Genomic DNA, 13,137 nt, shown 5'->3' on the forward strand with positions numbered 1-13,137 from the left:
AATATTTTTCCAGTCCTTTGCTAAACAGGCAGGACTGAATCTGGGTGTTCTGACAATCCCCTTGTAAGTTTCAATCCTTTCCTACATAGGAGGCAACCTACTATCTGGTAAAAACGATTGGCCCACCTTGCCTCACAGTCCGTTTTAGATGACTTATTGCTTGTTATCTAATCATCTTAACTGGAAGACCTTTTTGTATGCAAAGCCTGAGTTTTGCTATTAAGCTCTCGTTTCTTCTCTTTAGAACAGTGTTTCTCAACCTTGGCGGCTTTAGGATGTGTGGACTTCAACTCCCAGCTGGCTGGCTGGGGAATTCTGGGAGTTGAAGTCCACACATTCTAAAGCCGCCAAGGTTGAGAAACACTGCTTTAGAACATCTCCTTCCTGCTACCATCTCACCATCTTTCAGTGCCTGAGATCATTCTGTTTCTTCATCGGTCCCGGTTTAGTCTCTACATTGATTTTGGCTGAACCATTCCCACTTTGCCTGTCTTGTCAAACCAACCATGTTCCTCAGTTCTGCTCACCTAGGCATAAATGGCCCCTGGAGAGCACTAGAGGCAAGTGTGGGACCACCATGCTCTTTGAATTATAGAGGAGATTCTTTTAATCGTGCATTAACACGGGCTGAACATAAATAATTCAGCCCCCCTGTGCTTGCATAGAGTTCTTGCATATGTGTTGGGCATACAGATCCCTCATCATCAAAGTAGGTCATAGCAGCACTAGCTGTCCTAGAAAATATGCACATTTCCCTCTGAAGTTATAACCAGGTGCACATACAACTGGCTAAAAAAACCGAGACCATATCCTAAATTTGGATAGTATAACCAGGTTCATATAAGACAAGAGTAGCTAGATTGGACAATGTATAATACTGAAATATAAACTGTTGGCCAGAACCTGCTACTCTCCAGATGTTGTCTTGCAACTTGTGGTGTTCCCTACCATTATTCATGCTGGAACTGCGGTTTAGCATCAGACAGGTACGGATTCCTCATTAGTATGCTATATTTTAGCTCTGGTTATGTCTAAAAGAATAGGCAGTGTAAGTGAAAGCTAGAATTTTCCTCTTTGGTTTCACCAAGCCATGGTTTACTTAAGTAGACCACAGAAGGCTGGAGTAACACAACAACACTGAACCAAAATCAGACAAAACACTTAAGGGCTTTGTGTGGTGCACGAACCAGGTCTATGTGATGCTAGGCTACAATTGCTAACCGGCTTAATGGAAGGTAACTCACTTCCAGCCTCAGAAAAAGTCCCCAAAATGTGGTCTGCTGTGTCCTCTTAATCCATTACTCACGATCAAACTTTGCTTCACCTCCAAAGCAAAACAGTAAACCTTTCAACACTGACTACTGGTAGAAGCTCTTAAGGATTCATGTGCAATGCCACGGTGCCACACATGTATTTGGACAAGTAAACCACAGTAAGCTGAGTAGCCTTTCTGTCCCTGTTTTTTCTGCTATAAACTGATTTTTAGAAGAAAAATCTAAACATGGCTGTGGCGCCACCTAGAGATGTATTTCCTTCCTCTCAGCATCCCAAGTGTTAGAGTCTGACAAATACAGTTTTGCTCTAACATTAAAAAGAAATGGGACTTGGTATTAAGTGGGCAATTTTTCACCCAAGAACTGTTGTAGCTTTTCTGGTGCTGCTGCCATCTGAAGGAAATCTTTAGCTCCTCCTTCTCTTTGCTCCAATTTAATTCTGTAGAATACATATACTATATCTATAGCATATAGTAGACCATAAAGAGGCTCTATTAACACAGGTGTGGTTAACAAAGCAAACTAAGCCATAGTTTACTGGAATGGTTAAGCAAACTAAAATAGCTTCACTCCATTTGAGGGAAAAAACCCATCAGACTGAAGTTTAACACTACAAATATCTAAAAATCCATCAACCATACCCTATAACCCTTTGTCTAAAGCACACAATTAAAAAAAAAAAGTTTTTAACACTGTATTAAAATCATTGTTTTCACACTGAATCAAGATTTTTGTCCTAATTAAAATGGTGTCCATATAGATTAATTATTGGACCAATACTTCAGTCACTTTTTTATTCTTTAATAAAGGAATAGAAACAAAGAGATCTAAATCTGTTCATTCCAATATTGGGGGGGGGGAACCCCTCTAGCAATTATGCTAATTCTACCTTCCCACTTTTTAAAATGGGAACTGGAAAGCTGAAAACTGAGGCTGATTGATTTTGCTTCTTGAGATAGAAAAGCAGTCAGTTTTCCACCAGCATCACACCCATTCATTGTACGTAACACTTTGGACGTTTTGTTTTGTGATTGAAGCTTTTCTCACACTATTAGCGTTGTTCTGGTTCTTGCTAGGTGTGGATTTTTGAGCGAGCAAGAGGATGGGTCTTCTGAATTAGGCTCTTTCCACCTTCCAAGCATACAAAGCTGCTCTTTGGCAGCTCATAAGCTTTGACCTTACCAAGAAGGCTTCCCCACATTGATACGGTTTGTCTTCTGGTGAATTCTTTGAGGTTTGTTAACGGCCATTCTACAGGTAACCCTTGTTTCACATTCTGACCCTTTATGCAATTTCTCCATGAGGTAAGTACTCTGATGGCAGCTCAGATCTGTTTTCTGACAGAAACTCTTCCCACACTGCAGACATTTATAGGGCTGGTGCCCTGTCTGGATCCTGTGATGTTTATTAACGGTTGTCCTCCCCACATCCCATTTCCACGTGTGGATGTCTGGCTTCTCTGATGAGGCATCAGCTTGAACCTCACAGGGAAGTTCTTTCCACACGCCAAGGGCTTATGAGGTCTCTCCACAAGCGATGGGAAGTGAAGCTCATCTCCTCACTGAGGTGCCTTCCATGCTCCTCGGATTGCCAGCGTTATCCTTCTGGGTGGATAATGAAACGAGCTTCAGGCTTGTTCAGGATTTCAGCTGAGCGAGGCCTGGGGAGGCCTCCTGCTCGACCAGACCGCTGCTGCCCTTCTCCCTGCAACGTGGAGGCTCCCTTCCACATCGCCTGGCCTCACACGACGGGAACTGCCAAACGAGCACCAGAGCCGGGCGTCGCCTGCCGCAGGGCGCCCCGCCGCCTTCTCTCCGGGGACTGCCCGCCCGTCGCCCGCGGCGTGGCTCCAGGCCCCCCTCCTCGGCCAGCAGCAGCTGAGACGGGCTTCTCCATGCCGAGCCGGTGCCCCGCCGAGCCGCCGACAAGATTAGGCCGCGCTGCTCCTCTCTGCGGGCGGGCGCCGGAGCAGCCCCTGCGCGCAGGCCGCTTCGTCCGGGCACGAGGACCCTGCAGGGCGGGCAAACAGCGGGCGAGGCCCGGGGCGGAGCCCGTCAGCCGGCAGCCACGGGGAAAGGCTTTCCCGGGCCCGGGGAAGGCGCTGGGCTGCCCTCCGCACTCCAGGCCCGCCCTCCTCCCACCCCGCAGGCAAGGGCGGCCCGAGCTGACAGCGCCGGAGGAGGAGACCCGGGCGCACCATCGCCGCCTGCCCGCCCACTTGCCCGCGGTCCCCGCAGGGCTCCGGCCCGGGCGCCTCCCCGACCCTCCCCTGCAGCCCCAGGCCGCCCTTCCGCCCAAGGGCCCCGCGGGCTCACCAGGGGCAGAGCCGGTCCTGCGGTAGCGGGCGGCCCCTTTCTTCTGGGGGAAGCGGAGCGCGGGGGAAGGTTTGCCGGAGGGAACACCAATTCCCGTCCTCTCTAGGAATTAAGGCGCCGCTCGTCTTAACCCCTTTGAGACCATGCCGCAAGAGTCCTATTGCCAGGAGGCCTGCATGGGTCGCCTTCTGGGGTCTTCTAGATGCTGTTTCTGATCTGATCTGGGGGAGGGTCTTCTTGCCTGGTGGGACTTTAAAAGACATTGATTTTTCAAGAGAAAGAGAAGGTCCCTTTTTCTGCAAGCAAGGGCAGTTCTTCCCCAAATGGCATAAAGGTTCAGAGACAAAGGCAGTATTTCTCAACCTTGGCCACTTGAAGTGTGGACTTCAACTCCCAGAATCCTCCAGCCAGCATGGCTGGCTGGGGGATTCTGGGAGTTGAAGTCCACACTTCAAGCTGCCAAGGTTGAGAAATATTGGACAAAGGAAAGCCTTAAAAAAAAATTTTTTTTTTTGCACCTGGGCAAAAGCTTTGCCAGTAAACATATCTTTATGGTACAATTTTCCAATCATCTTTTATCACTTTTGTTGCAACCAGGTGCTTTGCTTTTAGATACAGAAACCATGAACTTTCACTATGGAGGGGTGGTATGAGGTTATCCATCTAACATAGATTCTCATGATGGGTTTATTTACTTTGCGAGAGATTCTGAAGATTGCCATTCTTCGTCAGAGTCTTGGTAGACTTCTTCCTCTTATCTACTGGTCTCCATATGAATTGGAGAACTTCCATCACCTTCAGAGAGCAGGCTGGATGGCAGTAGCATGGGGAAAGAGTGGTGACCTCTGTACTAATCTAAGCTTAATAACTCAGCACCTGAATAATATTAGTTGTATGGCATTTATACTACATATCTTCTACAGATATTAATCCCAGATATAAAATGCCTATTTTCTGCACTCCTACCATTTATAGGAAAAGAACTAACCATTTTAATTAATTTTTAAAAATTAAAATCAGTCGTAGAAAGCACTACTAGACTCCTCCTGATTTTTTGCAACCACAAATTAAAGCAGTTGTCTTTGAATAATATTTATATGGTTTCACTTCTGCAAATATTTGGACAAACAACTCCGAAACACAGCAATAAATTCTTTCCTATTCCACATTTTCACACTCTTCTCTTATGTAAAGTATTTAATGTTGCTTATTAAAGCTGTAGGTATTTTTCATGCCCTATGCCACTGTGGGCAACTTGTGGCCTTTAAAATCTGGTCATAATTGTAGAAAACAGCCAAGTCCTATGATTCTGAGAAGGGAAAGACATTGAAACTGTATTGTAAGCACTGAAACAGACATATTCGTTTAAAAAAGCAAATCTTCAAAACAGCCCCCCCAAATGCAGCCTTGTCTACATGTGATGTGATTGACCTACTTTGTAGCTTTCAGTCCCCCAACATATTACATGTGATCCTTGAGTACATATGGTGGTAACAGAGAGTTCCACATATAAAAGAGCATTTATTTTTTTGCATAGTAGAGGGGGCAGGTGGAAGCATAACATTATTTCTAGACTACCAGTACATAATCATATTCACAGTTACAAATAAATTGGTATATATTTAAGCCTAATCTCTCTACTATTTTATGAGACACAAAATAGAAAATAGAAACTTGGCAAAGTGAAGTCTGCTCTAAAGAAGCTAATTAGTGCAAAACTGCCACATTTTGCCTAAGTCTTACAGCACGGCTCCAGACTAGTGAGAGGCTTGACACTGCATACCGTCGGCAAGCCTGTTGTAATTGGGAGTGTAGGAAGAGATTGCCACTCGCAAACAGTCATCCAGATGTTTGTCAGTCATCCGTGTTCTATTCTTTGACTTGATAAATCTCCTTGTTGAGAAGACTGACTCACACTGGTAAGTTGACCCAAAGTAAGACTTTATCTTTGCAGCCGTCTTCCTCAACAAAGGGAATTTTTGGGCATCCACCAGGTTCCAAAAGTTGGCATGGCTCGAGTTAGATTTCAAAATGATATCATTCTGAAGGCCCACAATCTCCATCTCCACCTCTTCTACCATGGCCTGGCACAACTCCCCTATGGCCACGGCTGTCTCTGTGACGTCGATCGGGCTAAATGGATTCTCAAAGAAGGACACCACAGGCTCAATGCTGGTGAACTGTTGGAAGCGCGCATGGAACTGCTCCTCTAAGGTCTCGAGGTAGCCCACAAACGGTGCATTGTTGAAATCGCTGTCCCCGACCACTTGCTTCATGGAAGGGAAGGGAAGAAGAGATTTCACTTGCAAATGCGACTTCCACAATCTCAGTTTGCCTTTGAATGAGTGGACTGAAGAGATCATTCCAGAAATATGCTTATCGTTTCGATGAAGTTCAATATTCAAACTGTTCAGTTCTTGCATCAAGTCAGCAAGGAAGGCTAAATCTACCAACCAAAATCTATCATCGAGTTGTTCCACGTACTGATCTTTAGTTTTTAAAAATGCCTTGATTTCATCCCTCAGGGTTAAAAACCTGGCAAGGACTTTTCCTTTACTAAGCCACCTAACTTCTGTGTGCAAGATCAGGTCCCCGTATTCAGCATCAACATCCTTCAGGAGGGCTTTAAAAAGCCTGTGCTGCAAGGAGACCGCTCGAATAGAGTTTATTATTTTTGTAACAACATCCATGACATGTTTAAACTGGAGCACTTTGGCGCACAGTGCCTCCTGATGGATAATGCAGTGATACGAAATAAACTTTGGAAAAGATTCATCTTTCTGACAGTGCACAATGAACCCATCCACGCTGCCCACCATGGCCGGAGCCCCATCTGTAGTGATGGAAGAAAGTTTATGAAGAGGGAGGTTTATTTCAGTCGCGTAGTTTTTGAAAGTCAGAAATATGTCCTCGCCTCTCGTTTTCCCTTTCAGAGACAGTATTTTGAGGAGCTCTTCCTTCACGGCAAGGTCACTAAAGACCAGCCTAACTATCATGGCCAACTGGGAAGTATCTGTTATGTCAGTGGACTCATCCAGCTGAAGGGAAAACCAGAGGCATTTCTGCAGATCGCTTTGCAACTGATACTCCAAATCATTCGAAATGGACTGGATTCTTCTAGAAACGGTATTCCCAGACAGCTGAAGCTTTTGTATTGCAGTCATGATTTCTTTTTTATTGGAAAAACCTTCAAAAATCGAGTCGGCCGCTGTCAAAAACACCTCTTTCAACAGCTCTCCGTCCTCAAAAGGTTTGTTTCTTTTAACCAGCAAACTGGCAATTTTAAAAGATGCTATTGTGGTGTTTTTGGACTGAACCACAGGTTTTGTATAGACAGTCAGCTGGGACGCAAATTTAGATTTCATTTCTTTCACCTTCATTTTTCGAAGCTCAGAATCGAGGGGGTAATTTTTGGCAAAAGCACCGTGATTTCTCTCAAAATGCCTCTGGACGTTGTGTTTCTTTGCAACCGCAACCGTGGACGAGCAGATTAAGCACACCGATTTGCCATTCACATCCATAAAACAGTATCGTTCTTCCCATTCTTTATGGAAGAGATACGTCCTTTGTCTTTTACGGGCCGGCTCGCTTATTTTAGCAACTAGGAATAAGGTGAAAAATAAAGCGCCATGATAGTTCAGTGCCTTCTCATAAGGAAAGATTTAAAAAAATTTTTTTTTTAAATTAGAATCCACAAGCAGATAAGCCTTTGCACAATGCACGATACTCAGCTCTCCGGCTATTGCTGAGAATCACAGCTCCTAGCAGTACCGTCAATAACAAGGACTGCCGGGAGCTGCATTTCAGCCACACCTGGACAGCCAGCTTGTGAATCCCTTCCAGTATCCTAGAAGGCTTACCTGAAAACCAAACATGCTTAATTATGGCTTATCAATGCACGCCAACTACTTGCGTTCAAGAAACCCTAAGCCAAATTCAAGTAATGACATCATCGCTTAGGGCAGCGTTTCTCAACCCTGGCAACTTTAAGCTGTGTGGACTTCAACTCCCAGAATTCCCCAGCCAGAATTCCTGCCAGAATTCCTCAGCTGCTAAGCTGAGCTTGTCGCCCAGCTGTCAGTCTCCGCTGGAGCGTCATCTCCTCTCCTTCGGAGACGTCTCTGCCTACCAGCTTCCTCACCTGGAAGCCAAGCCCTGCCCCTTTTGTGCCACGTGTGTAAAAAAAGGGGCCTGACTTCATTCATAAAGGGACAGCTGCCATCTTGCCTTTTTAACCCCCCTGAGCCACCTATGGCATTCCTCGCTCAGTAAAACAAACATTAAAGGGAACTCTAAGCACATACATGCTTTCTCCCCGAGGGAATTTTAAACATCTTTTTAAAACTTAAATAAGGAATGACCCAGCATTTGGCACTTACTGTTTATTTTCTCTATTTTTTCTTGGACCGCATTTTGATGGAAGTCACTGCTCTGGGAAGCAGAAGACTCACTCAGCTCCATCATCCTTTTCCGATTTGGTACAGACTTCCTCCTCTGTTTCTCCCTCTTTTTAATGCCATCTCCTTCTGACAGTCCCACAGGTGGCTCCCCTTTCCGCTCGGCTGCCCACTTATCGCCTTCTGCAGTGAATACAGGAAGCTGGTAAAAGCCTTTTTGGGAAATGGAGGCACTAACCAAATCCAGTTAACACAAGCTGTCTTATTTGGTTTGGATAGAAAAGAAGTGTTATTCCCCTTGCTGAGATTTTCTAAAGGAAAGGTAAGATGCATCAATGTATACAAGTTGATAAAATCTGCTGGACCAGAAAAAAGAAGGAGGAGGAGGAGGAAGAGGAAGTGGAAGACGAGGAGGAGGAGAAGAAACAGTAAAAAAAACCTGAATAAAAGACAAAACATATACTCAGCTTGTTGTTATTTGCTCACAGAAAGACTCAATTTCCCACAAAATAGTTTTAAAATGGGAGGATTATTACATCTGCAAAGAACACGGTAGTGGGTAATGGGTGCTGATGCTGTTTTTGGGGAAGGTCATGTTACATTCAGGATTGCCTTCCACTTTGGTAGAAACTGCATCATTTTGTAACAGGAGAAAGAGGGAGGCTTACCAAAAGCAGCCATCAGTCCACAACCTTGCTCCACAGCTTGCTTGGGGAAGCCTTTCTGGTCAGGATCTGGCAGAATCCCTTCTTTCTCGGTGACCTGGACGGCCACATCCTCAGTAGCCACTGTGCCCTGGAAAGAAGATGACAGAAAGTTGAGTCACCAGCAAAGCTCAAATGGCTAGTTCAGGGATGGGGTGAAAGATCAAGATTTAGGATCCAAACCTCTGCAGAGAACTAGACAAGGCCTTCCTAACACACACCTTCACCAAAGAAAAGGACAGGTTTGTTCAAAGGCGGGGAGGTGAGCAAGGACAGACGCAGTCAATCTGCAATTCTCTCTCTTTCCCATACCTGTGCCTGTTGCGCAGCTGTTGCGTCCCCTCCGCCACAAAGAAGGGATGTTGACTGGGCACGTATTACTGACATCATTCCATCTCCTGGAAGGAACCAAAGATAATACGTGTCTAAGTGTGCAGAGCTGCTGTCCCACACACTCTGTTGAATTTTAGGAGAGCTGTAAACATCCGGCTTTTTAAGAGAACCCAGGGATGGGGGCCATTTGGTATAATTTGAGAGCCTCCATCTTGTGCTTGGCATGGATGTTCATTGTTCCTCAATGGCCATAGTCTTCTTTGTAACTGTGGTGGTAGAGGGCTGTTGTTAGTTTGCTCTTTTGTGATATTTGTTAATATTGCTTTTCTTCTGACTAAAAGAAGGGGCAGTAAACCAAAGCCCTGGTTTACTGCAAATGAATATATAAATTAATCTATTTACTGAATGCAATCTTCCTCAGTCCAGTGTTTTCAAATGTCTGGAGCTACAGTTCCTATTATCTCCCACCTAGCATGGCTAGAAGTGATGGGAATTGTACCCCACTGAATTTGGAAGACACCAGACTGGCAAATATCTGCTTCATATTATTTTTATGGCTTCATCCTCTACTGCATGAAAAGGTATCTCTTACGGGGAACGCTGCTATTATTTTATCTGCCATGAAGACATATCTCCCTACTTGCACCTTAGTCACCAATCAAGGTGCTGATTATTTGTGTGTAAAAAAAAAAGAAAGGGGGGGACTACCTGTTCCTGAACTCCAACAGTCTTTACCAATGGGGCCAATGTTGAGGGATGATGGGGAGATGCGGATCAAAACATCTAAAGAAGCACATACTTGACGTTGAAAATAAGCCCATCTTTGAACTCTGGAAAACGACTGGAGATCTATCTTCACCTTGGAAGACCTGTAAAAGTAGATTTCTAGGATCATCAGAAGAGAGACAACAAGTGAAAAAGCCACCTATTCTTCCTCACCTTGTAGGATGGACGTTCCATCCCCTTCTTGTTTCATCCACCTTCGTAGGGCGCTCTGTCGAGCATCTGAGGAAGTCTTGAATGGTTCGGGAAAATTGGGGCCCGACTCTGCATACTGAACAGCAAAGAGGATCCAGACATAGAATGAAGAGGGTGAAACAGTTAGGACCCCCACCCCACCACACATACCCACACAGAAAGGTGACCAGAAAGTGCTGAGCAATTTAGAGAACATTCCCTTGGATCAGGACCAAAAATTTTACCTGCTGCTCTTCTTGTTTCTTGTCCTCTGCCTGAGTCAAGAGGAAGATTTCAGCCAGGGCCACAGCCTGGGAGCTGGTCTCTGCTCCACATTCCCGGACCCACCTCTGCATCTCCGGGGGAATGACAGCCAGGAACTGCTCCAGGATTAGCATGTCCAGAATCTGGTTCTTTGTGTGTTGTTCAGGTCTGAGCCACTGGTGGCAGAGATCATGGAGCTTCTTGCAAACTTCTCGGGGGCCCTTGGCGTCCTGGTAGTGGAACTGCCGGAAATGCTGGTGATGTACCTCTGGGCGAAGCTCCCAGTTTTCCCCACTGCTCTCTGACTTGATGGTCTCAGGGCCCCTTTCAGCTTCTGGGCCGGCTGCATTTTGCTCATCCATCTTTGAGATGTTCTCCCAAAACTTCCCCCTCCTAGGCTGCCAATTTCGTCACAGGGGCAATGATGGTTCTGATTGGTGACTGCTACCAAGTTCTGCAAAGCCAAGACCACATACTGTCATTGCAAAATGATTATTCTTCCAGGACGGGAAGCATTTTCCCAGCTAAGGTTGGGTGGCTATCAGAGAATGAAAGGAAATTCCTGCTGAATTAGCCTCCCTTTTGTCATCAATTTCTATCTTTTCATTTATTTATTAGGTAGGTCATACGGCACTCATTTCCAGGGATTCCAAGTGGTCTTTTAAATGCATTTTAAGTAACAGATTAAATAAAATTACTGACAAATATATAAAATATATCCAGGAGGCAGTGAAACAGAAAAACATAGAACCGTAAAAGAAGACCAATACTGCAGTTACCGTGTATACTCACAGATAAGTGGACCCTCACATTTTTAACCAAAATACCATGAAAAATACGCCACAGAAAAACTGACCCTTGACATTTTTGTATGTTTTTCAATATATTCTGAAGGCATTGGGTATGTTTGTGAGACAGGCTACGCCTCCCCAGCTAAGCCATACAGGTTAATGAGATGCTAGTCAGGCTAAACCATGGTTTGCTGAGCATGTCAAAAAGGGGTGTGCTCCAGTATGCCGGGCACCCTGGTTTACAAACCACGATAGTTGCACTCCCATGCTGAGCCAAGAGATTTGCATGGGGTGTGAACCCAGCCTCTTTGGGGGAAAGCTCCAATCCACTTCACTTAAGGATGGATCCTCCCAAACACGGTCACTTTCCTCCAGTACCGACAATCAAATAAGTTGCCCCAGCAGAAGAGCTCCAAAAAGGATGGAAACACAGCCCCCCGCCCCATACAAAAAGACTTTCCCTCTTGGGTGTCTCATCTTCAACGGAACATTTGCTGTTTAAAGAGAGCCCCACCCGGCGCACAACAGAGAGGGGACAGCTGGGGGGAGGCTGCAAGGCCCGAGGCAAGGGGGCGCCACCCCCCACGCGTGGCAGGGGGAGAGAAGGGTCCCCAGCCTCCATGCATTGTTCCCTCCCCGCTGAGCAATCCCTGGCTGCGGAGGGCCCCCGGCTTTGCAGGAAGAAGGGAGGAAGGGCCGGGACCGGAGAAGGGGAGCGAAGAGACCCCTCCCCACCAGCAGATCCCGCCCTGCCCTTTTTGTTTTCCTTCTTTGTAAGGGGCGGGGGGGGGTTGAGCCTGGGCATTTCCCCTCCCACCCCATCGCCCCTGCCGCTCTGGGACGCCCCCCCTGCAAAGCCACGGTGGAAGGGCTGGAAACTCACCCAATTCCCCCCGAGGGGGTCTGCAATGCAACGCTCCGAGGAGGAAAAGGCCACTCCCCCCCTCCCCACCCCCCGCTGGAAAAGGCGGAGCAGGAAGGGCCCTCGGCGGGAGGAACATTTGCAAGGGAAGACCGCCCCCTCTTCGTGCCCAAATTCCCTTCCCCTCTAGGACATTGGCTCGTTCCACTTAACCCTTGAAAAGCCACGCCGAGAGATTTCTCCCCTCTCCCCGCCGCTCTTTTGCAAGCAGCCCAGGATGCGGGCTAAAACATCTGGGCACCGCTGGGCGGGGTTCGCAGGGCAGCAGCCGATGCACAGAAACTGCAGAGAGATGCAATGCAATGGCTCGGTAATGGTTTGGCTTGGCGCGATTTAAACATCGTTTTTTGCCTCCGCGACCCTCCTGCCACCCCCCCCCCCGCCCCAGCATGCAAAGAACCGCTTCCTACCTTAAAGAGAAGAGGGTCCTGCCCGGCGCAGGACACCCAGGATCTGCGCAGCTTAAGCGACCCTGATGCAGGCTTTCCAAAACTAGGAGCCGGAAATGAAGTCTACCGCTCCTTTTTGTGTGTGTGTTTTTTTCCAAGCTGCAGCCTTAATTAAAGCCCTTTTGGCCAGGGGAAAAAAAAGGAAGAAATAAGGGCTATTTCCCTCTTTCTTTAACAGGGACCACTCTCTCGGACCTCCACCTTCCCCTTGGATGAAGACAGACCTGGATTTCAGCTGGCTGTTCTCATGGGACATTGGTGATAAAAGAAAAACTTCAGAGATTTAGATGAAGTGACACCCACTGGCAGCTGGTACAGCCAGCGGCAATGTATGAATGAGGCCCGTTTTAAACATTTTTTGTGTAATCGCCAGATTACAGCCAGATTTCATCCTATTCCAATAAGTGCTTTTGGAATTAATGCTCTTGCTCAGTCAGGTTTTCATAAACATGTCTAAATGTGATCCAGATCAATGATTCCAAATGATGTGAAACGTTTGTGCCCCGTGGCTCATGGCTAATCAAAAAGGCAAACTATAAGTGCTTTAAAGGGCCCAAAAGCAATGTTCTAGCAGACCAGAAGAGATAAAAAGAGATCCTGAAATATCAGAATGGAACAAAATATTCTAATACAGATTTGCATTTGTCCAAAGCAGAACTTGTCTGCAAGCAGGAAGAGAGGGAGTTCAATCTCCTCAATGACTTGCTCATCCAGAATTCTTTGGCCAGAGT

The 13,137-nt window shown here is 46.4% G+C and overlaps 1 protein-coding gene across 4 annotated transcripts; it reads right to left on the reverse strand.

Moving 5' to 3' along the window:
• Nucleotides 1-4,911: 4,911 nt before the first annotated feature.
• On the reverse strand, nucleotides 4,912-11,984 carry LOC103051532 (general transcription factor II-I repeat domain-containing protein 2-like). 4 transcript variants are annotated; one of them, XM_007441452.4, is made up of 7 exons: nucleotides 10,226-10,365; nucleotides 9,963-10,077; nucleotides 9,823-9,892; nucleotides 9,003-9,088; nucleotides 8,655-8,781; nucleotides 7,969-8,169; nucleotides 4,919-7,190 (listed from the first exon to the last, which is right to left on the reverse strand). In XM_007441452.4, the coding sequence occupies exons 2-7, from the start codon at nucleotides 9,981-9,983 to the stop codon at nucleotides 5,347-5,349; spliced, it is 2,349 nt and encodes a 782-aa protein (XP_007441514.2). In that variant the 5' UTR covers nucleotides 9,984-10,077; nucleotides 10,226-10,365; the 3' UTR covers nucleotides 4,919-5,346. The 4 variants fall into 4 exon arrangements, with proteins under 4 accessions (XP_088004621.1, XP_007441514.2, XP_007441513.1 ...); XM_007441451.3 differs by lacking the exon at nucleotides 9,823-9,892 and adding an exon at nucleotides 11,919-11,984 and having other exon boundaries at nucleotides 4,923-7,190; nucleotides 10,226-10,698; XM_088148495.1 differs by having other exon boundaries at nucleotides 4,912-7,190; nucleotides 9,732-10,077; nucleotides 10,226-10,257.
• Nucleotides 11,985-13,137: the final 1,153 nt, after the last annotated feature.

The sequence above is a fragment of the Python bivittatus genome, unplaced genomic scaffold (assembly GCF_059951505.1).
Source record: "Python bivittatus isolate LINGU-HERP-01145 unplaced genomic scaffold, Pbiv_v1 ctg000530_np1212, whole genome shotgun sequence".
In the NCBI taxonomy this organism is placed as follows: Eukaryota; Metazoa; Chordata; class Lepidosauria; order Squamata; family Pythonidae; genus Python; species Python bivittatus.